Source organism: Palaemon carinicauda, chromosome 5, assembly GCF_036898095.1.
Source record: "Palaemon carinicauda isolate YSFRI2023 chromosome 5, ASM3689809v2, whole genome shotgun sequence".
Classification (NCBI taxonomy): Eukaryota; Metazoa; Arthropoda; class Malacostraca; order Decapoda; family Palaemonidae; genus Palaemon; species Palaemon carinicauda.
Window position 1 is genome coordinate 120,710,481 of NC_090729.1, and position 27,508 is coordinate 120,737,988.

The following is a 27,508-nucleotide window of genomic DNA, read 5'->3' on the forward strand; positions in this document are numbered from 1 at the left end:
ACTACAAGGAGTGTGGTTACACTTCCTATGGCAATTTGGATTAACATTCCAGTTCAATTACAGTATCAACAAGTTCATTGGCATCCATTGCCAAAATATCCTTTTAAAAAAACAAGAGCTAGAGAGACCGAGAGGGCGAGCCAGACCGAGAACGCGAGAGAGCAAAGCGAGCGAGAGCAAAGCGAGCGAGAGCAAAGCGAGCGAGAGCAAAGCGAGCGAGAGCAAAGCGAGCGAGAGCAAAGCGAGCGAGAGCAAAGCGAGCAAGCGAAAGACGACCATTGCCAAGAATCAAATATATGTTAATTGTTCAGTTTCCCTTAATAGTAGTACATTACAGTACAGTTCTGAAGAAAATAAAAATATGTTTATCACCAAGCAGGTTCACAATCTGAGAAATAATGTCCCTCAAATTCAAAATTATACCTTTTTTCAAGCCAGTTTTAAAATCAGACTTTCTTTCAAGGAAAAAAAATAGACTAAGTTCAACCTTAAAAGGTTTAGGGCATACCAGCATGAAATACAGTACTGTATTTTAACTTTGAAAATTTTCATATTCTAAATTTATAAAAAAGTTTTTCTAATTATTAAAAGGACATTAAACACATTCTAATTCTAAAGTTAATGCTTTGACATTTTTTATTAAATTAAAGTTTATTAGACCATTCTAAGGCACAATTTTAATTTCTGTACATAAATTTGCACCCAAGAACTAAAATTACACATTTACACCAGCAGATAAATGAATTTCAAAGATTAAAATATTTGACTAGAAAATTTACTAAATGTCCTTTAAAAACAATAAAAAATAAACACTTCTTATTAAGTTATAATTTGCCTAAGCAACCAAATTAAATTACGACAAAAATCATTACCAAAATAAGGCTTACTCCTGCAACACTATCACTAAAACCTAGCAGGGATATAGCCTAATGATTTAAGGAGTGTCAAAACTAAAATATTCAAGTTAGGAAGAACACTAAGTACTGTATAAATACTCCAGTCTAAAATTACTTCAATCATTAAAAATTAATATGAATAAATTATCAAATATATAATTTAAGAGATCTTAATCTATAAGGTAGCCTGTCAGCAATTTGCCTAAAACGGAAGTTATAGTTTTCGGTTACCCAAAAATCCAATTAAAATATCCCTGATTATTTCCTTGATTTGATTTGTTAGCTTCTTCACGTACAGACTTCAAGTAGGCATTAAATTGTTTCTGAGAATCTGAAGAAGGCGTGACAAACATTGGCTGGTTAGTCCCATCACTTCCTTGAGAACCATGTGGAACAGCTGTGAACTTTGCAGTATCTTTTTTTATTGTAGTAGGTCCAGGAGAACTTGTAGCAGCAGGCCTCAATATTACATAATATGTTTTAGTTGTTGTATACTTGAGAGTATTTTCTGTGATGGCCAATTCTGTGCTGGGTAACAAGAAATTTCTAAACTCTGATGGAAGAGATTTGCTTCCTTTAGAATAGTCTTCTGGTATAAAGGTATTGATGCCAGTTAGACGAGTGGTCACAAAATTATTAAGATGGAGAGTACCGTCGGAAATAAAAGTTTTTGCTGTTTGTGCGGTCAAATATGTATAACCCCTAGACTCTAAATTAGCCTTATATCTATCTTCATCAGTTGGATAGGGGCTACTTAGAAGTAATGTCCCAGGCAATGCTAAGTCGAGCCCATTCAATTTTGAATTTTCCATGGGAACTGCCTGTAGAGAACTCTCCAGTTCAGTAAAATTTGAGTTAACATTTTTCATATTAGTAGATAATCTTGGCATGCCAGTCTTCAACAATTCCACTGTAGAATTTTTTTTATTTTCCCTAAATCCAGCCAAGGCATGAACCATACTTTTATTACTAGTAATACCCAAAGATTCCAAAGAAACAGTTTGAAGATTTGGTGTAACACTTGAATCTATAATTGAAGTTACATTATCTTCAATATCAAGTGTATTAGACACCAATGGCACTTTATTTTCGGAAACTGGGACCACTTGCACAAATCCAATATCCTCTGACATTCCAACCACTGGTGCAGCTTCTTTTCCTTTCAAATTTTCTGGAATAAAGGGACCAGGAGATTCTTTACTATTTTCATGTTCATTAGAACTGTTATTCATTATATTATAAATCAGGGTTACTGGATACCCTTTATATGAAGATTTGCTAGTTTCGATATTGTTCATAGTGAAAGGCGACGAGTGTTCATCACCTTCCTTTGTAATAGCAGTAACTGGCTCCACTGTTGGTGATGATGACTTGTATGAATTATGTAACAATACTGGAGATACTAAATATTCAATGAGCATTGAACTTGTTTCTGTAATCATATCACCATCTTCAGAAGATGTCCAACTACCTGTACTTGTTCTAACATCAACTGAAGTTACATTAACGCTTAATTGTTCTAGAGTTGCCAGGGTTGTTTCCACGGCTTCTTCAATCTTCTGTTTTCCCATTATGTGGTCTGTCTCTGGAGGATTGAAGTTCAATGTAGATGTAACACGATTGTCAACAGTTTCAGAATTATGGCTTGGTGTCATATTCACTGTGTTTGTGTTTGATGGCTTTTCATTAGAAGCCATAACTTGTGTTGAATACACACTTGTAGTTATGACGTAATCCTTTTCTTCAGTGCTTTCATAATGATCACTGCTAAATATATGTTTAGAAGGTTTTAAATTTTCTAAACTATTATTATTCTGGGACTCTTCAATAACAGGGATTGAGATTTCAGCATGTGTGGAATTATCAAGAGTTTCAGACAAGTCATATCCATCAAAATTGTGTTTGCTTTCGGATTTATTCTCTGAAGACATAGGTAGTACAGTGATAAGGTTTTCAGAATTAGTAACTGTACTCACTGGGTCACCAATACCTGCATTAACTTTGTATCCGTTTGCATTAACACCACCAGTTAAGACCGCGGGTTTTTTATCTGCCAAAATATCCGCAGGTGTAGTAGCAACAGTGGTTCCAAGTTCACTTTCTTTTCTGTTCACATCTTTTACCCCATCCAATAAAGGATTGTAAGCAACTCTTTGACTTCGACTCTTTAAACCTAAAATAAAGATCATACATTACCAACTAAGATTTTAAAATTTTATTCTTGTGAATAATAAAAGATTAAAATGTTCATGAGCAATTGGGCTGCAACACCCAATAATATCAGATTGAAGTTAATTTTGTTAAAAACCTAAAAAAACTTGCATTTCTAAAACAAAAGAAAAAACTTAAAAACTATAGCAGTAAAATATGCTATCTTTTATTGGGAATTTTTTTTGTTAATATAAAACATGGCTTACTTATTTTTTAAATAAAAACATTGCTTGCTTTGCCTTATTACCAAACATACTGTGTTGCACAGTATCTCAAAATTTGAATTCTGTAAATCCAATAAAACTATTTGTAGAGTAAATACTACACAGGACTATATTTACTTTGTACTTGCTCTATCCATTCTGAAAACCCTGAGCTTACTTTTCTATAATAGTTTTAAATTAACAGGGAAAGGGACGTCAAAAGTGAGGCAGTGATTTACCTCTCTTTTTCATAAGCTTAACTCTAACACCTTTCCCAAAAAATAGAGCCCCAACTAAACCTTGGGGAAAAAAAGAAAAAAAATCCATTCTGAAAACCCTGAGCTTACTTTTCTATAATAGTTTTAAATTAACAGGGAAAGGGACGTCAAAAGTGAGGCAGTGATTTACCTCTCTTTTTCATAAGCTTAACTCTAACACCTTTCCCAAAAAATAGAGCCCCAACTAAACCTTGGGGAAAAAAAAGAAAAAAAAAAGAAAAAAAAAATACTGTATTAACAGAGCATGCTAAACATGCTCTTAGTCCTACCCGAATTTCCAGCATTTGGTGACCATGTCCTATTTCTACGTAGCATATTAGGCATTTGAAGTACAAATCCTCTTATTTGGTCACTCGGTCCCGGGTGTTCACTGCGTCCTTCTTGCGACGTTTTAGCATCACAGCACAAACGCATTCCTGGCAAGCAAGCTAAAACCTGAAAGTAGAAACAAGTATGACATTTACAATTATCTACTTCCTTTGTTATAAACCAAAATACTGAAAGATTAGTGAAATGTTGGAATCTGCTGTTGGTACAAACCCGATTGGAGAAGGCCGATGCTACCGATATCAGGACCGCTTCCTTGACACATGGTTCGCTGTAAGGTAAACAATCACACTGTCCTGTGTCAACCATGTATCCTGCCAATGGACCAACATGTAGTAACACTATCAAGAGGACCCTGAAATTAGATATACAGTATATAAATACACAGTAATGAACAGTCAGTGTTGAGTTTCCTACAAAATTTATAGTAACCTTATTAAAGAGATACAGTACTTGTGATAGTGCCAAATTTCCTAACCAACTATAAAAAGAAGAGCTTTTACCACTAGTACATTCCGTTTCTATCAATTCATAAAGAATTTATTTCACAAGGGTTCCCTCTGGAATTGGATTGTCTAGGATTTAGTGTACCAATACTAACAACCCTATGGACTGTCACTTCCCTTAAAATTGTTCTTTGTATTTCTTTAAGATATGATTTATAAAAGCTTTCAATTATAATAAAATAGATTGGAAACAATTCAGTAAATACCAGAAATTCATCAATTTTGCTTCTTGAAATTTCTTACAATATTTTGAGTAAGTAGTTTCATATTCCATGTGAAATTGTCTTCAATCATATTTTGTCGTACCCTTCAAAAAAGAAACTTTCTACTGATGGGAGGATGGGTTTCAACAACCCAGATATCCATAAATGTGAATTAAAGTTTGGTCTAATTATGGAATAAAGTCTCTTAAGGAGTCCTCCACTCTCCGCATCTTTTACACCTTTCGCCTGAACTGGTCCACATCTTCATCCATACCGTTTTCCTAAAAATTCTTAGTTTTCTTACTAGTCCCTGCCAATTCCATTATCTCTAGCTTCTTAGACTAGTCTAGTACAGTATTAATTAAGATTGCCTCAAATTTATATGGCACCAGATCAAGCCCCACCTAAACCTATTTGTTCAGGCCGCCTACTAAAAAGTTATCGCTTGCCCAGCTGACATTACGATGAAAGCCTTCAACAAAATTACTGAAACTGAAAACTTTTAACCTTTGCAATTTCAATCCTCTCAGCAAGACATTTCAATATTTTCCCTCCTAGAAATCAACTGCATTTCTCCCCAACTTCCTTTCTATGTCATCTTGACAAAACTTTTTTACCTAGATGCACCATTCACAGATTTTTCTTTTTTTCCCACTACCCAGGTTTCCACTCTATACAATTCAAACCTTGAACTCTTCGCACTCCAAAAACAGAATTTAGGTTACCAATAGTATATCTACCCCTTCTCATTTCAGCTATGCTACAGCTACTTATTGCCTTCTTAAAGCTTAACAATACAACAGTACAGCATTTTATTAAATTCTATTGATTCTTGTTTTAAAGTAAAAAAAAAAAAAATCACAAAATATACAAATTACAGTAAAGCATTTTAAAAATGAAATTATTACTGCATTAATTAATACCGATCAACTTTGGAAGTACCAACTATAAAAATAAACTGAAAATTGCTTCCCAAGGCTACTCAAAAACTAGCTTACTACCAGCCTTATTTACAGCTAGTCTGAACCTGAACCCCCCATCCAAAAAGTTGGGAAAGTGCAGATTTTGACAAATAAGTACAGGTTCTCTGAAATTACTTCAAGATTCAAAAACTAAAATAGCCTTTTCAACTGCTATATGGCTAAGTGACCTTCCCACGAATTTGTACCGCACAATCCATAAAAATAAATTCTTTTCTTACCAAATCTAAGATTTATTAAATTTCCAAAATATTTAACCCAAGAACCACATAATAGCTCAAGATGCTTTAAGGATGCAATATTTACCAACACGAATTGTACTTGCAGGTATTCCTCGTATCTTCAACATTTTCAAGCATCCCTGAATGTCTCCACTCTTATTCCCAAATGTAATATTTGACAAACCCATTCTTGATATAAAACCATGTTAATCTATTTTACAACCTTTGGACCTCACACCTGAAAGTTTTATTAATACAATAATACTAATACAGTACCTCCCACCTGCAAATGTTTCCAGAAGCTTGGTATTTGCTAGTCATCCCTCAAACTTTTCAAACCGTACTTCCAAAGTACCTATGACATTACATGGAATAGAGTAAACCAGAATATTGCAAGGTTAATACCAATCAAAATTTATATTTCACTGTCTTTCACTGCCTAAATTAAAGTGCAAATTCTTCTCCAATACTGAATGGAATGACAGCAAGTATTGATAGTTTTTTTTGGCCTTCCTCCCTATGGTGTTTAAGGGGTATTAAAATTTTTCATGTCTTTACAGTCTTATGCATTGCATGTTATTACTACCTTTCACTAGTGTTTTGATAATTTAGCAATTTGAGAATTAAGTTTTACTTCGATAATTACAAGTCCTTTAATAGACAATCTTACCCAATTAAAATTCATAAGGTATTTCAAAGAATAAGATCCATAATTTCTACCATTCACTTTACCTCTATCTTTAATCCATAAATAAAGGTAACAGATGACATTCCAAGTTATAATACTTTAGATTTATTAATTTGAATGTCCATTTGCCAAATCCATGTGAGCCTGCCAAAACTGTTCAACTTTGAAGAGTGCAATGGCAGCAGAAAAATGAAGCGAGGGAAGTGACAAATCTAATTTCAGGCCAAATGCATGAACCTTGTATATTTCCAACTAGTTATTTTGAGCTTTATATAGCTCTGATTCATATCATAGGAGGAAAATCTGTCATTCTTAACCCCAAGCCAAAAGCCCCAGTTTTCCTTGCGAGTCCCAAAAATAGTTTTTATATGATAGAAGCAAATGTAAGCAACTCGTGCACAGTAACGCACCAATGAGTCTCCCGAAACTAAAAGAACATATCGTACTCAAGAGAAGGAAATGGTGTTCACATTTTAGTCTATCAATACGCAAATTATGACCCAGGCCCGATTAGTCATACATAAAAATGCCTAAGTAGCAATTGCTCTTCTATTTCTTAGCGAGTAGTGTATTCCCCTTCTGTAAGAAACTTAAAAACTCATGTTTAACGAATGGGTTAATACACGATATACTAATTTCTAGCAAAACTAGAATTTGCCATAATAAATTATCAAGTGCTAGCTAATTTTGTATTTTTCTCTATTTTTCTATAAGACATAGCATTTGGGTCAATTTATGTATCGAAATATTAAAATAGTTTGAATCCACGTTTCAAAGTATCATCAATCAAACTGTTAATGCACTGAACGGTATATAATTTCTAGTGAAACTAATTCACTACTGTAGGCCTAAAGTATAAGAAATGGATGAGTGCTGACTAGTTTGATATACTTCAACTAATGGGACCTGGGTCACAACCCAATTAATGATGGATTGATTAATATGCGAACACCATTTCATTGTGTGAATCCATTTTATACTTTTGGGAGACTGGTGGAGGGCTACTGCACATGCTCTGTTTGCATTTGATTTTTCTTGCTAACCTGTTTTCTATATGACTATCATTAACCGACTTTTTAGCTAACCAGAGCCATTTTTTCCTCCTCTGTTTGAGTTCCAGTATGATTACAGTAGTATAATAAATCTCACAGAGCGAGTTCAATCTATTTTGAGATTTATTAAGAGTAAATTCAGCCATTTTGGTAATTGTGTTGAAAACTGTCCGCTCAAGTGGTAAAATTACACCAGAAATGATGATCCACACCACATAACTGGTGCATGCAGCTCATGTACCACTTGCCAGAACAGGAGCAGTAAGATTATGTATTTGCAAGTTAAGCAAGCCACAGCCGAACAAGAGCCACTTGAGGGACGTGATATTGATTACCAAGAAATTAGGATACTTTAATAGTGACACACGCGGATGGCGTGCGCAGTATATCTTGTATTGCTTGCCGAACAGTGGAGCAGTATGCTCTGTTTATTTGCAAGTGAAATGAGCAACAGTGGAGCAAAACTCACAGGGACGAGATTCTTATCAGGCCATATGAATCTTATTTTGAAACTTCCCCGCCTAAGATCCCAGTTTCCCACTGGGATAGCCTATAACTATTTTCATAAATTTAGAGTAGGAAAACTTATGAATCGGTGGTTTGCCAAAATATTCATTGTCTGAAATGGACGAGACGCAAGATAGAGAAGGAAAAATTTATGGTTATGCGTTTAGCTAGAAATTAAAGCCTACTGTATTTACCCAAAAATCCAGTCCAAACTCGCAATATCAACTAATTATAGTTCCATGATTTCTATTCTATGTGTCAAGTGCAGTCTTCTGATGAAGGGGTATCATTACTTTTTCTATCATAAACTAGGTAATTGTAATATTGATGTTTAACCTAATGAAAGCTGTTGAGTAGTTACCTATATAATTATGCTTTTGGGATCTAGTCAACTAACTACAGTAGTATTCATATAAATGTCTACCGACTGGCTTCTGGATGAGAATGCGGGCATTCATTCACTAGATCTGGTTATTGGCTAGTAACTACCCATAAACTATAATGCCCTTAGAATTCCATAAAGATTACAGAGTTTAGAATACAGTACTGTAATGATTCTTGTATTTGACTGGAAAATGGATTTTGAGCGAAGCGAAAAATCTATTTTTGGGTGAGATAGCCATGGCGTCCTGATGGAAGGTTCCCAGAGAATTTAACCACAGGTTATCACAGAATTCTAACTTCTGGAGCGAGTATCCTAAAGGTTTCCCTTTAAGACATCGTATATCAACAGGGGACGCATGTATTAACGCGCCACATAGCTATCTGCACCTCATACAGAGTTAACACTTCGATATGGAGGGACAGAGAATAGCTGGGGAGCTGTTCCACAGCTAATCCCTTCCGTGGCTACTTTTGGTACTCGAGACGTAAACAAACGGGCGCCACCGCTAGATGACGCCACGTCCGTCCTCATCCTGAAGTCAGTTGCTTGCCGATCACCATGATACAGCAGCGCAGGGTGGGACCTGACAAACTGAACAAAGTAGCAGGGAGGGTCCATCAGGACGCCATGGCTATCTCACCCAAAAATAGATTTTTCGCTTCGCTCAAAATCCGTTTTTTGGGCTCAAGCCATGGCGTCCTGATGGAAGAGTACCAGAGAATCAATGTATCGTGGTAGATTTTCCCCTTGTAGTGGAAGTGCCTAGGGCTTTGACAGGATAAGCATAGTAACCTCAATAAGAGAACCGATGGGAAGAAACTTCCTGCCCCCCCTGGCAGCGAAGTCCCAACGGACCATGCCGAAGATCAAAGTGGTCATCGAAGGGCTACTCACCTTGCTGGGAGAACATGAAGAACTCGGAGACAAGACTGAATGATTGGCATTCATATAGGAACATTCACAAAGGCAGACAAGTGGTGGTTAGGCACTGTATGTGAATACAGTATAGTCGTCTGGTCTCTAAGGTATGATGTAAGTAAGTATTCGAGTAGGAATATTACATTGCAGAAGTGAGTATATGATAAGGGTTGAACCCTTAGTCATCTTCATCGACATAAGAGGAAGGGGATAATAAAACTATGACAGTCATATTTCATAGTATAAGTAGGAGCGGATTGAGACGCACAAGTAATAAAATAGAAATTTTATTTCACCATTGCAGAACATGTTAAGGAAATGCAATAAAATTGTAAAGGATATTTACAATAAATTATAATGTACATAGTCATGAAAGACTTGCCCTTGAATCTGAAATGGAATTTCAAACTATTAGTAGGCACTCGTTCCAAAGGAACGTCAGTCTATTAAAATAAAACACATCATGCTCTAGGCATGCGGCACTCATGTGACGACTATGACATTTCACCTGGGAGAAGAACAGTCTATGAAAAAGCACTAAGTGTTTTTTAAAAGCACTACGTATCACGCGAGGGTCAACATAGGCACCCGAGGAGTTAGAGTCCCAAGTAACTCACAGTTCTATGCAGAGTTAGGTGCAGGTTTCATAACACTACCTGCGGCTACCACAAATGTTTGACTTCGTGCACTTGTTTCGCATAATGTTTGAAGAAAACACGCGAGGATTTCCAGCCTGTGAAACTCTTAAGACTTTCGAAATCCATACTCTGAAAGAAATTCAGAGACGATGCAACTTTTCTAGGATCGTGACCGGCGGGTGAACTGTCAGGATCCGCTCTGCAAATGAAGTAGGTGATTTTCGCTCTTAGTTGTTACAGTGACAGGTCGCTGTCCGAAGTTTCTCCTTTAAAGAGTTGGCCTCCACCAAAGTCCGAAGTTCTATGAAGATAGACCTTGAGGCTCTCTACTGGACATAGAGAGGCATCTTCTTTCAGGGGGCATATTCTCCAAGGGCCCCATCTTTTGGTGGGTAATTCGTTTTTGGCGAGAAACGTCTGATCCGGGAAGAGGGCAAGGTCACCTAAATCTGTTAACAGGATGTGGCCCTCGTCCCTGGATAATGCCACTATTTCGCTGACTCAGGCTCCTGAAGCAAGAGCAAAGAGAAAGATAACTTTCTGAGTCAGATCCTTGAGAGGGCACGAATCATTGTCCAAGTTGGAGGCATACATTAGTGGTCTAGTCAAGGCCGATTTGCAAGTAGAAATCGTGTTGGCTGCCAAGCCCTGTCCGTGAAGGTGAATAAAGAAGGACATGCAAAAATCAATAGTGATTTCCATAGGATTTTTGCCTTGACGAATGAGACCCATTTTCTCCAGGATGGTTCGTATTGCCGTCGTGTGGATTCGGTCTTGTATTCCTCGAGGAAGTCTAGACTTTTCTTCAAGATCCCAAACCTTTTCTTCGCGGCTAGGGAGAGAAAATCATGAGATGAAGGTCCTTGATTTTCGATGATGAAGCGAAGACAGTCGACTTCTGTACTTGCTGGGAGAGTACTGGGCCCGGGAGAGGGATCAGCGTGGGCTGCAGCTCTAGGACCAGGGGGTACCAATTGCTCCGGGGCCACTTGGGAGCCACTAGGGCCGCTGTCCCTTTGAAGGTTCTCAGCTTGGAGAGGACTTTCAGCAGAAGGTTGGTGGGAGGGAACAGGTAGATCTTGGACCATCTGTTCCAGTCCAGTGACATGGCGTCCACTGCCTCTGCCTTGGGGTCCTCGGACGGGGCTACATATCGAGGAAGTTGATTATTGTCGCTCGTTGCGAAGAGATCGGTCTGAAGTTCTGGGACTTGGTGAGAGATGAAGGAGAATGATCTTGCGTCTAGAGACCATTCCGACTCTATCGGACTTGTCCGGGATAGAGCGTCCGCCGTCACGTTGCGGGATCCTTGTAGGTGAACTGCAGACAGGTGCCATTTCTTCTTCTCTGCCAGACGGAAGATTGTCAGAAGCACCTGATTATCTGGGGCGATCTTGAGCCTTGGCGATTGAGACATCAAACTACCACCAAGTTGTCTAGGGATAGACGAATATGGATCGAGGGAGGCGGGGAGAGTTTCTTCAGCGTTAGAAGGACCGCCATGGCCTCCAAGATGTTGATGTGAAACGTCTTGAATAGGGGAGACCATGTGCCTTGAGGCTATTTTTGGTGGGAGTGACCTCCCCAACCCTCCAGCGAAGCATCCGTGTGGATGTTGAGTGGTGGAGGTGGGTGTTAAAGAGGAATGGACCTTTTCAGGGCCTTTGCTTCCGACCACGGCTTGAGGAGCAGCCGAAGTCTGTTTGGGAGCCGTCTCTTGAGGTCTCTTCGAGCGATGGATGCGGAACGTCTCCAGACTCCCGCGGCATCCTTTAGCTGTGCACGTAGCACTGGGTTTGTCACTGAGGCGAACTGTAGAGAGCCTAGAACTCGTTCCTGCTGACGTCTTGAGATCCGTTTGGATTTCAGCAGTCGCTTGACAGACCCTGCTATTTCCTTCCTTTTCTTCTGGGGGATGGAAAGGCGGTGTGACTGAAGGTTCCACTGGGTTCTTAGACATTGGAACCTTTGAGCTGGAGAGAGGCGAGATTTCTTCGCGTTTATCTTGAATCCCAGGTGTTCTAGGAACTGGGTGACTTTGTTGCAGGATTTTAAACAATCCTCGGGCGATGGAGCCCAAGCTAGCCAGTCGTCGAGGTAGGCCATCACCTGGACGTCTCGGAGGCGCAGCTGTTGAACAATACCATCTGCCAGCTTTGTGAAGATCCGAGGGGCCACGTTGAGGCCGAAGGGCATGGCCCTGAAGGCGTAGCTTTTCCTTTTGGAGTCAAAATCCTAGGTAGGAGGAAGCGTGGTGGTTCATTGGAATGTACCAATAGGCATCCGCCAGGTCTATGGAGACCGTGTAGGAACCCTGAGGCAGAGGGGTCCTTATCTGATGAAGTCAGCATCTTTAACTTGTTGTTCGCTATGAACTTGTTGAGGGGGGATAAGTCTAGAATGACTCTGAGCTTGTCTGAGTCCTTCTTGGGGACGCAAAACAGTCTCCCTTGGAACCTGGTTGACTTTACCCTCCTAATCACCTTCTTGTTCAAGAGATCTAGGACATATTCTTCCAGAAGGGGGGGAGATTGTTGGAAGAATTGCTGGAAGGTTGGGGGTGGTTGAGTCCAACTCCAGCCTAGACCCTTGTCGACGATGCTGTGTGCCCAGGGATCGAAGGTCCGACGATCCTGGAATTGGCGGAGTCTTCCTCCCACCGGAAGCACTTCATTGCTTCTGGTGTCCCGAGGGTGTACCTCGGCCGCTAGCTCCCTTTCCTCCTCTGCCTCTGGAGGGACGGCGAGATGCGTCTCTTGCCTGCACCTCTGCTTGAGCCTCAACCTTTGGGACGAAAGGTAGTCGTCTGTTGCTTAAAGGCAGGGGTGAAAACCGGTGATTGGGGCAAGACCGGTTGGGTGACCAGCTGAAAGGTCTGTTGTGGCTGAGTAGCCACTTGGGGAGTAGCGGGTCCCGGAAACTGTCGTCTCTGTTGACGTTGTTGGGGTTTCGGCTTGGAGGGTCTCCTCTTAGGTTGAGGGCCGTCGTCCTGAGAGGATTTCCTTTTCTTCGACATGCCCCACTTGTGAAGAAGGTTCCTGTTCTCCGTGGCGGCCTTGTCGGTAATCTCTTTCACTAGACCAGAGGGAAAGAGGTGCTTACCCCAGATGTTGGAGGAAATCAGCCTCCGGGGTTCGTGTCTCACTGTGGCACTTGAGAACACTAATTCACGACAGGCTCTCCGAGCCTTCGTGAAGCTGTGTAAGTCCTTGACTACAGTCGCCAGATGCGTCTTGGCGAGCACCATGTAGTGGTCGGGGACTCTAGTGTCACCGGCCATGACGTCAAGCTGGACCTGGAGGGACATGGATGCGGCAAGTCTTTCTTTCGTATCTTGTTCCCGACGAAGGAGGTGGTCATTAAGTTTCGGGAGGTCTCCGTTAAACTGACGTCCAGCAACGTCAGGATCTAGTTTTCCCACCACGAAGGTATGTTGGACATCCTTCCAGTGTCGAGCATCGGGGGGAGTGACCAGGGAGAAGGGTCTGCACTCCTCCAGTGCAGGGAAAGGTTTCCCTTCTTCCACTGCCCTGTGTACCGCTGCGAAGGCCTTTTCCACGAAGGGGAGGATCGCATCATCAGGTGCGACGTAGGTAGGGTGCTTCTTGCTCAATGCCGGAAGCCTTGAGCAGGTAAAACTCCTACTTATAAGGGTGTTGGCCATCTTAGCCTGGGCCTTCGGAAGATCGAACACTATCACCTCCTTAGGTTCGGTCTCTTCTTTAGAGGCAGGTTTGGATCGAAGCCGGACGTAACAGTCCGGGTAAGCCTCAAAACTTGGGAAGAATTCCACTTCTTCCAGGACAACCGAGCCGACCTTCTCACTGATGAAGATCCTGCCCGTTGCGATCGGCATATGCTCGGCATACCTCCAGGGGTTGGTGTGCGAGCATGCAGGGAGGTCCTTAGACGAATTCCTTTTCGGCTCCTTGGAACTTCCCATGGTCCTGATGTATTCGTGTGTCTCACGGAGTTTCTTGTCCATGATGGCTTCGAGCGTCCGAAACATCTCCTGGGCGTTGGTTGGGATGGGGTCCGGGGTGGCGGAGGTAGACGGGAGTGATACTTCCGTCGGTGTAGGAGTTGGGGTGGTGGTGGAAGGCGGAGCGACCTCTTGCTCCGACCCAGCGTAATCCACTTGGTCCTACTCATAGTCCAATTCTTCGGCCATGAGGTTCTTCTCCGTTGTCTCCGACATTTCCGACATACGTTCCGCGTTGTCGGTATCCAGGTGACACTCGTGCATGGACTGAGCCATGACAACATCGGGTTCCACCGTGATCTAGACGGTGGGGATCTGATCCATGGGGACCACAGAGTCTGGGGATGCCTTTGGGAACAGTAAGGCCCTCAAGTCTTCGGTGGCAAGGTACGGTCCAGTGGCGTTCTTCTGGAAGCCACGCACCCATTTGCGTAGCTTCTCTCGAGAAGCGTCCCTAACCTCCGCTGAGGGAGGGTTATTGAACGCCTCGACCAGGCGTTCCTGGTAGACCGTACAGTTCAGTGGGTCCCAGAACTTCAGATCACCTTTTTGTTTGCGCAAAGGGCGTGAGTCCTACACGCCGTGTGCCCATAAAAGTGCAGGCGCTTCACTCCACAGAAGCCATGGTCGCACTTCACGTACTCCTCCTGTAAGAGAAAGAGGACATGAGTATGGGGGAGTCATAAGGATGACTTCTATTTTAAGGTTAAGTATTAAGTGATTAATCTTTAACCTAATATTCAGTGGTAGAAATACTGTGACGTTCAGAGAGTGGGCGGAAAAGAAGGAGATAGACACATCCTCCGTGTAACCCGCCCGGCCGGTTACCGTAACCTTATCCGTAGGCAATTTGTTGTGACCGAGGACACAGGGCAGAATTCCACATAGCATGCCGTGTAGGCAGTGGGAATTTCTAGTGGGGATTGCCAAGGATATAGAACTGGGACTGAGGCCACTCAGACCCAAGGATAGGGAACGTAGAAGATTCCATAGGGTAACTGTTTCCGGTAACCGGCCGTGCTAAGAAACACGCAACATGCTGGAAGTCTGTGATATGCAAGAAGACAGCATGGTTACTAATGGAACTGTAAGACAATACCTATCCATTATGCAATCAAACCATCTGGTTGCGATGTAGGGTTAACATCAGATGATAGCTAGTAGAAGGGGGTGCAAGTCGCCTTGACGCCTCCGGAAGGCTCCGGCAGACTTCCGGCTCGCCGGAGGCCGCTCCAGCAGAGTTTCTGGCATTAAGGAAGACAATATAGAAGTCAAGAGTAATACCAGGGTGGCGGCCGCCGGCACAGCGGCGGCACGCCGGCGGGGAGCGGCGGCTCCGGCAGCCGGAGGTTGCCGGATTGGTGACAGGAACAAGGATGGTTATAGCAGAACCGGACTGCCGGCAGCGGATACCGGCACTCCGGGGGCCGGCCGGCGGGCGGACGGCCAAGCTATAAGGAAGGTGGAGAGCCATCGGCAGTCGGCAGTCCCCCGGCACACGGAGGACTGGCGGCCATGGGGGTATGGGGTGAGTCACCAAGGTAGGAGGTGGGTATCGCCGACAGTGGAGGCGGCAAGGGACCGGCACCCAGATAGTGAAAGAGACAGAGGGAGGGATGTAAGGGGTCCAGCCATGGACTCCCAGACATCCCCCCTGAGAGGGTGTACCCATGATAGAGGCTGGCTCTATCACCCAGAAGCAGGGGCCGCAGAGGACCGGGAGCTAGGGTAGCCCAAGGGAGGGCTAGGGGACACCCAAAGAGGGGGAGACCTCTGCATACAGAGCACATCCAGTGGCTAACCCCATAGGACACTATGAAGGGTATAAGAACCAGAGCGGACTGCACACAGAAGCTCAAGGTAGCCCTATCACTCCACCCTAAGGAGGAGTTGTAGGACAGGGGACAGATGGGTATAGACAAACCTAAGTATAGGCTAGGCTATACAAGCGATAGGTGGGGAGGGGAGAAGATAAGTGTCTTCCATGAAAGGGGGTTCTGTACCAGAGCGGCCACTAGGGAAGGGAGGACACTCCCTAACCTAAGATAAGGCAGCCTGACTGAAACGGTGCATGGGTACAGTTTCAGCAGGGAACAGAATTACCCTTCCAAAACCTAACCTAGAGCAGGGCCAAGTGCCCTGAACTAGGAAGGATAGAAGACATATCGCTATCGCAGGACAGTCGTAGACTAGTCCTAGCCATAGAGGAAGGGCTAGCCGTTCCTCACTCTCAGGCGCAACCCTAAGGGTGGTTCATTCCCTTAGGGAGGACTGAGAGGCGATAATATACTCTGGTAGGCGCTTGATCCCTTTACATGGTAAGGGAAGCAAGGCTATACAGAGGGAATGCCAAGGGCAGGGGGATGAAGGAAGCATATAGGGGTCCTAAATGTAGGTTAGGTTAGGAAGGAACACTTACTAACCTATCCCCTATATGGTCCCTGAAGGCGAAAACACTTGCATCACAGTCAATAGTATTGTAAAATAATGCCACTATCTTCATAAGTTAGCCTAGGATCACTAATAAAATCATGCATGAACACTGATGTATAGGCACTCTGGCCTGGGGGCTATAGTAGCCAACTGGTATGAGGTCAATCGATGACCGATAAAAGCGTCAAAACACGATATAAAAGTTCCTAGCTATGAAGACTAAATAAACTAATGTTATCGATTAGTAAATGAGGCCGGAAGCGTTGTTGTGGCTAACTAAATAAGGCATGCATAACAACAACGACGCCATAAAATGGCGGGTCCGGTAGAGGCACAGCTCTGCCACAAAACAACAAATATCTCGGAAAGTAATATTTACTTTACGGTCAGAGCTTAACTAAACAATACTGGAACCTTGTACTCAACTTTCCAGAAGAAGGCGAGGCCGAAGGTAGCGACATAATAAAGATGCAAAGCGATAAGTATAGCACAGGGAAAATCCGTCTAAGTAGGGCAAGCTACTGTACAAAGGATGAGGACGGACGTGGCGTCATCTAGCGGTGGCGCCCGTTTGTTTACGTCTCGAGTACCAAAAGTAGCCACGGAAGGGATTAGCTGTGGAACAGCTCCCCAGCTATTCTCTGTCCCTCCATATCGAAGTGTTAACTCTGTATGAGGTGCAGATAGCTATGTGGCGCGTTAATACATGCGTCCCCTGTTGATATACGATGTCTTAAAGGGAAACCTTTAGGATACTCGCTCCAGAAGTTAGAATTCTGTGATAACCTGTGGTTAAATTCTCTGGGAATATCTTAGTAGTTATATACCCAAGGAAGATACCAAAAAGGAACCTTCCATCAGGACGCCATGGCTTGAGCCCAAAAATATGTACCAGATGAAAGGAACCTATGCAGTTGATTAGGCTGAGCCAGGTGTTATAACAAAAATTTCAAAGGAAAAAACACAAACACCATTCAAAGTGGTTTCCCACCTAATCTAACCTGGGAACCGTATCCTTGCCTTTCTGTGGGTTATAATGCCACGCTTCACCCCCCCCCCCTTAAATTGCCGTATCCTTGCCTTGCCCACAGACAATCTAAACTAACCAACTCTAGGCAAGGCAACCCAACACCATCAAACTTCATGAAGGATAAAACGGATTTTGAGCGAAGCGAAAAATCTATTTTTGGGTGAGATAGCCATGGCGTCCTGATGGAAGGATCCTTTTTGGTAGCTTCCTTGGGTAATCACTACTAGGATTTTCCCAGAGAATTAAACCACAGGTTATCACAGAATTCTAACTTCTGGAGCGAGTATCCTCAGGGTTTCCCCTTAAGACATCGTGTATCAACAGGGGACACGCATGTATTAACGTGCCACATAGCTATCTACACCCCATATAGAGTTAACGCTTCAATATGGCGGACAGAGAGCGGCTGGGAGCTGAGCCGCAGCCAATCTAGATGTGGCGATATCGGTACTCGCGATGTAAACAGACGGACGCCATTGCTTTTGATGACGTCACGTCCGTCTTCATCCGGAAGTCTGGAGCTCGCTCATCACCATGATACAGCGGCGCAGGGCGGGACCTGATAACAGACAGGGCGGGTCCATCAGGACGCCATGGCTATCTCACCCAAAAATAGATTTTTCGCTTCGCTCAAAATCCGTTTTTTGGGCTCAAGCCATGGCGTCCTGATGGAAGAGTACCAGAGAATTAGTGTATCGTGGTAGACTTTTTCCCCTTTATAAGTGAGTGCTAAAACATTGAGCCGAAAGCATAGTGGTCTATACTAGAGCTACCGTGAGGCAGTTGCCTTCCTGCCCCCCTGGCATGGAAGTCCCCACGGGCTATGCTGAGATCAAAGTGGTCATGGGAAGGCTATTCATATAGGCTGAAGGAACAATGAGATCCAGAAGATAAGTCAGAGCGATTTGGTATTCGCGTCGAAACAAACTTGAAGAAGTGGTGGTTGTACACTTCGTGCATGGAGTTGACTCATCTTCATAATTGAGTAAGTATTCGCTAAGGAAACTTACTTGCTCTATATAAATAAATGCCCGGAGTAAATCCTGGCATTTTCCTTAACCAAGAATAAAGGGTAATAAAACTATGACAATTAGTATATTTCATAGTAAGAAAGGAGCAAGGGAGACGCACAAGTAATAAAATAGACATTTTATTAGATAATTGCAGGTAAATCAATACATGTCATGCAATAAATAGTAAAAAACATTTACATTGATAAAAATGTACATAGTCATAAAGGCGTGCTCTTGAGTCTGAAAGGGAAGAATCAAGTATTAGTAGGCACTCGTTCTACGGAACGTTAGTCTTTATGTAACACACGTCATGCACGTGGCATGTAGCACTCATGTGGTAATCTACTATGACATTTCACCTGAGGTAAGAACAGTTAAAGAAAGCACAAGGTGGTTTCTGCTTCACTACGAATCACTTGAGGGTCAACATAGGCACCCGACGAGTTAGAGTCCCTAATAACTCACTGTTCTAAGCAGAGTGCAGAGCAGGTTTCATAACACTACCTGCGGCTACCACAAAATGTTTCACTTCGTGCACTTGTTTCGCATAATGTTTAAAGAAAACACGCGAGGATTTCCAGCCTGTATAGTTCTTGAGGCTTTCGAAATCCATACTCTGAAAGAAATTCAGAGACGAAGCGACTTTCCTAGGATCATGACCAGCGGGTGTACTGTCTGGATCCGCTCTGCGAATGAAGTAGGTGATTTTAGCTCTCAATTGTTTCAGTGACAGGTCGCTGCCCGATGTTTCTCCTTTGAAGAGTTGGCCTCCACCAAAGTTTGAAGTTCTATGAAGATAGACCTTAAGGCTCTCTACTGGACATAGAGAGGCATCTTCCTTCAAGGGGCATATCCTCCACGGGCCCCATCGTTTGGTAGGTAATTCGTTCTTTGCGAGAAATGTCGGATCAGGGAAGAGGGAGAGGTCTCCTGAATCGTTGAAAACGATATGTCCCTCTTCTCTAGATAGTGCCACTATTTCGCTGACTCGGGCTCCCGAAGCTAGAGCGAAGAGAAATATAACTTTCCGAGTCAGGTCCTTAAGAGGGCATGAATCATTGTCCAAGTTGGAGGCGAAGTGGAGAACTTTGTCTAGAGACCAAGTGATTGGTCTCGGAGGGGGTGCCGGTCGTAAACGGGCACAGGCCTTCGGTAGTTTGTTGAAGATGTCGCTAGACAGATCTATTTGGAAGGCGTCTGACAAAGGTCTAGTCAAGGCCGATTTGCAAGTAGAAATCGTGTTGGCTGCCAAGCCTTGTCCATGAAGGTGAATGAAGAAGGACATGCAAAAATCTATGGTGATTTTCGAGGGGTTCTTTGCCTTGACGAAGGAGACCCATTTCCTCCAAGACGATTCGTATTGCCTTCTCGTGGATTCGGTCTTGTATTCCTCGAGGAAGTCTAGACTCTCCTTCGAAATCCCAAACCTTTTCTTAGCGGCTAGGGTGAGAAAATCATGAGATGAAGGTCCTTGATTTTCGATGATGAAGCGAACAGTCTACTTCTGTATTTGCTGGGAGAGAACTGGGTCCGGGAGGGGGATCAGCGTTGGCTGCATCTCCAGGATTAAGGGGTACCAGTTGCTGCGGGGCCACTTGGGAGCCACTAGAGCTGCTGTCCCTTTGAAGGTTCTCAATTTGGAGAGGACTTTCAGCAGAAGATTGGTGGGAGGGAACAGGTAAATCTTGGCCCATCTGTTCCAATCCAAGGTCATGGCGTCCACCGCTTCCGCTTTGGGGTCCTCGTACGGGGCTACATATCGAGGAAGTTGATGGTTGTCGCTCGTTGCGAAGAGGTCGATCTGGAGTTCTGGGACTCGGTGAGAGATGAAGGAGAACGATCTTGCGTCTAGAGACCATTCCGACTCTATCGGGTTTGTCCGAGATAGAGCGTCCGCTGTCACATTGCGGAATCCTTGTAGGTGAACTGCAGACAGGTGCCATTTCTTCCTTTCTGCCAGACGGAAGATTGTCAGGAGCACCTGATTTATCTTGGGCGATCTTGAGCCCTGGCGATTGAGACAACGCACTACCACAGAGCTGTCCAGGGTCAGGCGAATGTGTATCGACGGGGGCGGGGAGAGTTTCTTCAGCGTCAGAAGAACCGCCATGGCCTCCAAGATGTTGATGTGAAACTTCTTGAATAGGGGAGACCAAGTGCCTTGAGCCTGTTTTTGGTGGGAGTGACCTCCCCAACCCTCCAACGAAGCGTCCGTATGGATGTTGAGAGATGGAGGTGGGTGTTGGAGAGGAAGGGACCTTTTTAGGGCCCTCGCTTCTGACCACGGCTTTAGAAGAAGTCGAAGTCTGCTTGGGAGCCGTCTCTTGAGGTCTCTTCGAGCGATGGATGCGGAACGTCTCCAGACTCCCGCTGCATCCTTTAGCTGTGCACGAAGCACTGGGTTTGTGATCGAGGCGAACTGTAGAGAGCCTAGAACTTGTTCCTGCTGGCGTCTTGAGATCCGTTTGGATTTTAACAGTCGCTTGACAGACCCTGCTATTTCCTTCCTTTTCTTTGCTGGAATGGAAAGGCGGTGTGACTGAAGATTCCAGTGGATGCCTAACCATTGGAACTTCTGAGCTGGAGATAGGCGAGACTTTTTCGCGTTTATCTGGAATCCCAGGTGTTCGAGAAACTGGGTAACTTTTCTGCAGGATTCTATACAATCCTCGGGCGAGGGCGCCCACACTAGCCAGTCGTTGAGGTAGGCCATCACCTGGACGTTTCGGATGCGGAGCTGTTGTACTACTGCGTCCGCTAGCTTTGTGAATATCCGAGGGGCCACGTTGAGTCCGAAGGGCATGGCCCGGAAGGCATAGCTTTTCCGTTGGAGTCGGAATCCTAGGTAGGAGGAAGCATGATGGTTCATTGGTATGTGCCAGTATGCGTCCGCCAGGTCTATCGAGACCGTGAAAGACCCTCGAGGCAGGAGGGTTCTGATCTGTTGAAGAGTCAGCATCTTGAACTTGTTGTTCGATATGAATACGTTGAGGGGGGATAAGTCCAGAATGACTGAGTCTGTCTGAGTCTTTCTTGGGGACACAAAACAGTCTCCCTTGGAACCTTGTGGACTTCATCCTTCTTATCACCTTGTTCAAGAGGTCTAGCACATATTCTTCCAGGAGGGGGGTTGAACGTTGGAAGAATTGCTGGAAGGTTGGGGGTGGTTGCGCCCAGCTCCAGCCCAGACCTTTCTTGATGATGCTGTGTGCCCAGGAGTCGAAGGTCCAGCGATCCTGGAAGTGGCGGAGTCTTCCTCCCACCGGAAGCACTTCATTGCTTCTGGGGTCCCGAGGACTTGCTGCCTCGGCCGCTAGCTCCCTGTCCTCCTCTGCCTCTGGAGGGCCGGCGAGAGGAATCTCTGCCGGAACCCCTGCCTGAGCTTCTACCCTTGGGACGAAAGGTAGTGGAGTGCTGCTCGAAGGCGGGGTTGAAGGCCGGTGATGAGGACAAAACCGGCTGTGGGACCAACTGAAAGGTCTGTGGCGGCTGAGCGGCCACTTGGGGAGTAGCGGGTGCCGGAAACTGACGTCTGTGCTGACGTTGCTGGGGTCTATGCTTCGACTGCTTCCTCTTAGGCTGAGGACCGTCATCCTGAGAGGGCTTTCTCTTCCTAGACATGCCCCATTTGTTGAGAAGGTTCCTGTTCTCAGATGCGGCCTTGTCTGTGATCTCTTTCACTAGATCAGACGGGAAGAGGTACTTGCCCCAGATGTTGGAGGAAATCAGTTTCCGGGGTTCGTGTCTGACAGTGGCACTGGAGAACACGAATTCTCTGCAGGCTCTACGAGCTCGCATGAAGTGGTACAGATCCTTGACTAAGGTTGCCATATGAGATTTGGCAAGGACCATGTAATGGTCAGGGACTCTGGTGTCACCAGCCATTACGTCCATCTGGACCTGGAGAGTGAGAGATGCTGCCAGCCTCTCCTTCGTTTCCTGTTCCCTACGAAGGAGGTGATCGTTTAGCTTGGGGAGGTCCTCATTAAACTGACGTCCAGCAACGTCAGGATCTAGTTTGCCCACCACGAAGGTGTGTTGCACATCCTTCCAGTGTTTGGTGTCGGGCGGGGTGACTGCGGAGAAAGGTCTGCATTCCTCCAATGCAGGGCAGGATTTCCCTTCTTCTACAGCCTTAAAGCAGGCAGCGAAGGCCTTTTCCGTGAAGGGTATCACCACTTCATCGGGCGCAACGTAGGTGGGGTACTTCTTGCTCAGAGCCGGAAGTCCAGAGCAGGTAAAGCCTCTGCTCTTAAGCGCTTTGGCAAGCATAGCCTGGGCCTTCGAGAGATCGAACACTATTTTCTCCTTCGGTTCGGTCTCTTCCTTTGAGGATGGTTCTGAACGTAGACGGACGTAACAGTCCGGATACGCCTCAAAGCGGGGGAAGAACTCCACTTCTTCCAGGGGTATGGAACCGATCTTATCGCTGACGAAGATCTTGTCGTCAGCGATGACCATATGCTCGGCGAATCGCCACGGATTGTCGCTCGAGCATGCGGGGAGGTCCTTGATGGAGATTTTGCGAGATTCCTTGGAACCTCCCATCGACCGAATGATCTGGTGAGTTTCTTGGAGCTTCTGCTCCATCACGGATTCAATGAGCCGAATCATATCCTGTGCCGTAGGTAGAGGAGTCGTGGTGGAGGACGTAGACGGGAGAGACACTTCCGTCGGTGTAGGAGTAGAAGGGGGGATGGAGGGAGGGGCATCCTCCTTATCGGACTCGGTATACACTACCCGGTCCTCTTCTTCATCATCCTCCCCTTCACCCTGGGCCATAAGGGTTTTCTCGGTGTCCTCCGAGATCTCTGACATGCGTTCATCATGTTCTGAATCCAGGTGACAATCATTCATGGACTGAGCCATGACAACATCGGGTTCCACTGTAATCTGGACTACGGGGATCTGTTCGACTGGGACCACTGAGTCTGGTGAGGCCTTTGGGAACAGCAAAGACCTCATTTCTTCTGTGGCTAGGTATGGTCCAGTGGCGTTCTTTTGAAAGCCACGTACCCACTTGCGTAGGTTGTCCCGAGCAGTGTCCCGAATCTCCGCTGAGGGAGAATCATAGAATGCTTTCTGTAAGCATTCTTGGCAGACCGAACAGGTGGTGGGGCCCCAGTACTTGAGATCCCCTCTCTTGTGAGCACAAGGGGCGTGTGTCCTACACGCCGTGTGTCCATAGAAGTGTGGCCGACGGACCGCGCAGAAGTCGTGGTCACACGTGACGTACTCCTCCTGTAAAAGAAAGAGACGATGAGTATTGTAGAGTCATAATATGGCTCGTATATAAAGTTAATTATTAACAAGTTAATATTAACATAAATTAATTGTGATGCACAGAAGGGTGGGTGAAAGGAGACAGACGCATGCCTCGTGTAACCCGCCCGGCTGGTTGCCGTAGCATCGGACAGTCCCAGGTGGCCGTAGGCCTCCATGGAAGGTGTCTTGATAATGGGAATTCCATCTAGAATAACCATATTATAGACTTAGGCTTGAAATCTTATCAAGAAAGTCTGGGGATCATGAGATCCTAGTAAGGTTCCGGCAACCAGACGTGCCAATTACACGTAGCGTGCTGGAAAGATGAAACACGCAAGAAGACAGAGTGAAAACTGAACAAAGTGTACGATTCCGTACCAGTTTGTCTGCGTTAACAAGCCGTCTAGGTGCGGTTTTTAGGAGCTATCGCTAGTAAAGATAGCTGAGAGAAGGGGTGCAAGGCATCTTGCCGCCTCCGGACGGGTCCGGCAAACCCCCAGCACGCCGGAAGCCGCTCGAGCAGAGTTTCTGGCATTCAAGAATGATCATTCTATGGTCAAAAGAAGCCAGGGTGGCGGCAGCCGGTAGCGGCGGCCGCCGGCAAGGAGCGGCGGTTCCGGCAGCCGGAGGCAGTCGGAGGGTGACAGGGGTAAGGATAAAGGAGCATAGCCGGGGCCGGGGGCCGGCTGCTAGTGCCGGCACTCCGGGAGGGGTCGGCAGTGTGCCGAGGCTATGAGGGAATGGAGAGGCCACGGCGGTAAGCCAGCGGCCGGCGGCGATCCCCCGGCACTCGGGGGAAGGCGGCAAGGATAAGGAAGTCACCCGTAGCGGCGGTAATGCCGGGGTAGAGGCGGCAAGGGACAAGCACCAAAGATGGAGGTGGGATGGCAAGGCTGTATTAGCCTAGTCAAGACACCTCTGGAAAAGGTACCACCATGATAGAGGTGAATCTATCATCCTAAGCAGGGGCCGCAAAGGCCGGGGGCTAAGGCAGTCCAAGAGAGGACAAGGTGTACCCAAAGAAGGGGTGGAGACTCTTCATGTCGACCAAATGATAACTGACTCCATAGCACTATGGAGGGTCTATGTATCAGAGCGGACAACACTGGGAGCACCACGGGGTCCAGCACTCCAGCCTAGGGTGGAGTGTAGGACAGGGGACATATGAAGCCTAACCTACTGGTAGGTTAGGCTAGGCAAGAGATAGGTTGGGGGGGGAAAAGGGTCTTCTTATAAGAAAGGATGGGTTATGCACCAGAGCGGCCACCTAGGAAGGGAGATGCTCACCCTAACCTATAGTAGGTGGACCAACTGAAAAACGGTGCACGCGTATATTTCAGCAAGGTACATAAACCAGCCCTCCCAACCTAACCTGGATTAGGGTTGTTAGACCCTAATCAAGGAAGGGAGAAGACGTATCGCAAGGAAAAGGTCAAGGACCGATTCAGCTTAAAGGAGGTGATCCTACCTTTAAGGCCCGCAACACTAAGGGAGGGGTCATTCCCTTAGGTGGGGAGGCGATACAGTACTCTGAGGAGTCTTGTCCTATCACATGTAATAGGATACAAGATTACCAGAGGGAAGCCCTAGAGCTAGGGATGAAGAGAGCATATAGGGGTCCTATCATAAGGTTAGGTTAGCAAGGCACTCAAGATAACCTACCCCCTATATGGTCCCTGAAGGCGAAAAACACTTGCATCACTGTCAATGGTATTGTAAAATAATGCCAAAATCTTCATAACTAACACTAGGATCACTGAAATATCATGCATTAACACTGGTATAGGCTCACTGGCCTAGGGGCTAATCAAAGCCTACTGGTATGGGGTCAGGGAAGACCCTAACTAATGCGTCAAAAACACGATAAAAGTTCCTAGCTATGAAGACTAAATAACTAATAGCGCTGATTAGTAATTTATATACCGGTAAGGCTGTTGCGGCTAACTAAATAAGGCATGCAAGCAACAGCAGCGTCATAAAATGGCGCTGACCGGTCTGACAAAGCTCTGCCACAATTATGCAAATATCTCGAAAAGTAAGATTTACTTTACGGTCAGAGCTTATTTAAACAATACTTAAACCTTTGTACTCAACTTTCCAGAAGAAGGTGAAGCTGAAGGTTGAGACATGGCGAGGATGCAAGCAGATAAAGTCGCACAAAGGGAAAAATACGTCCAATCGAGCGAGCTACTAGCAAAAGGAATGAGGACGGACGTGACGTCATCAAAAGCAATGGCGTCCGTCTGTTTACATCGCGAGTACCGATATCGCCACATCTAGATTGGCTGCGGCTCAGCTCCCAGCCGCTCTCTGTCCGCCATATTGAAGCGTTAACGCTATATGGGGTGTAGATAGCTATGTGGCACGTTAATACATGCGTGTCCCCTGTTGATACACGATGTCTTAAGGGGAAACCCTTAGGATACTCGCTCCAGAAGTTAGAATTCTGTGATAACCTGTGGTTTAATTCTCTGGGAAAATCCTAGTAGTGATTACCCAAGGAAGCTACCAAAAAGGATCCTTCCATCAGGACGCCATGGCTTGAGCCCAAAAAAATGTCTTCATAATACCATATCTCAGAAAAAGTTAAACATTCCCCATAAAGAAAATGCTTTAGTTAAAAAAAAAACATTTACTTGTTTTAACCAAGCACAGATCCCATGAGTAATAAAACAATATGATTTATCAAATATTTTTACACCAATGTTTGTACTGTACAGTACTTCATTAAAAAAGCTTGGGATAACGGACTAAATCAAAGATGAAGTTTAAAAGTAATACAGGTATTAATCAACCATAGACCCATAGAACTTGCATTGTATAATAGCGTTGTCTAATACCTTAAAAATGAAAGCTACCTTTATAAGCCTATCATTAATTGACATAAGTATCCTAAGAATTCACAGGGCAGCAACCTTTCGGATGCAGATGTACGGAAAAAAGGGTGGTTTGTAGAATGGTGGACACACCTACCAACATGAAGTTATAATAGGGGAAAGGATATGCTTTAGTAAATAAGGTTAGGTGCTGGTCTTTCAGGTCAAGCCATATCTCAAATAGGGGTGTATGTATGATAGCGACCACCTGCATGTATGATAACGGCAGACTTATAATACGGCAGTCTAGGGGGATTGCAGGGGGTGTAGCCCCCCATTAGGTAGGTATTTAAGGACACATCTTGTAGGTTAGGTGGGGGAAGTTTAGGTTAGTTGATGTCCATTTTGTAAGCAAAAATGAGGAACTGGCCGCTGATATACAATGGCTCCCTCAAATATATTCAAATCACCTTTCTTAGAGCATGATACGTTGTGTCCACAGATCTACACATACTGCCAGAAAACACAATGAAATTCCAAATCGATGTCATCCAGGAAACTTTTATTCCCAACAGAAGATACAATCTGGCCTAGCCACCTTATGAACCAGTTTCTCAGTTACCTACAATAATGGAGTAATAAATAAAACGGGGTATATGTATGATAGCGTCCAATTTTATGTATTATTAAGTTTAACTTATAACACGGCAGTGAAACCAAAGGTTAGTAATTCATTTTCAATGAACGCGCGAGGAACTGGCCGCTGATATACAATGGCACCAATAAAACTTACCCTTTGAGCTTAAAACAGTCACTCGACGACATTCTGTAACTTCAAACACAGTCTATTCAATTAAATCCAATATCTGCGGTTGTAAGAGTTCCGAAATATTAACACACAAAGAAAAATCTCTAAGAACAAGCACATAGAAAAAACTGTTTAACTGAGATGTTTT

The 27,508-nt window shown here is 44.7% G+C and overlaps 1 protein-coding gene across 1 annotated transcript; it reads right to left on the reverse strand.

Annotated features, from left to right (window-relative positions):
* Nucleotides 1–618: 618 nt before the first annotated feature.
* Nucleotides 619–27,508, reverse strand: LOC137641450 (uncharacterized). Its single transcript, XM_068373994.1, has 4 exons — nt 27,346–27,508; nt 4,129–4,270; nt 3,858–4,023; nt 619–3,069 (listed from the first exon to the last, which is right to left on the reverse strand). The coding sequence occupies exons 1-4, from the start codon at nt 27,375–27,377 to the stop codon at nt 1,124–1,126; spliced, it is 2,286 nt and encodes a 761-aa protein (XP_068230095.1). The 5' UTR covers nt 27,378–27,508; the 3' UTR covers nt 619–1,123.

Bases quoted from the DNA above. Each gene is read 5' to 3' on its own strand.
- LOC137641450 (XM_068373994.1), bottom strand. From the start codon at position 27,377: ATGTCGTCGAGTGACTGTTTTAAGCTCAAAGG. The intron at 4,271-27,345 runs GTAAGTTTTATT...ATCTAATTTCAG, and splicing joins GACTGTTTTAAGCTCAAAGG to GGTCCTCTTGATAGTGTTAC. The intron at 4,024-4,128 runs GTTTGTACCAAC...TTCTACTTTCAG, and splicing joins CATCGGCCTTCTCCAATCGG to GTTTTAGCTTGCTTGCCAGG.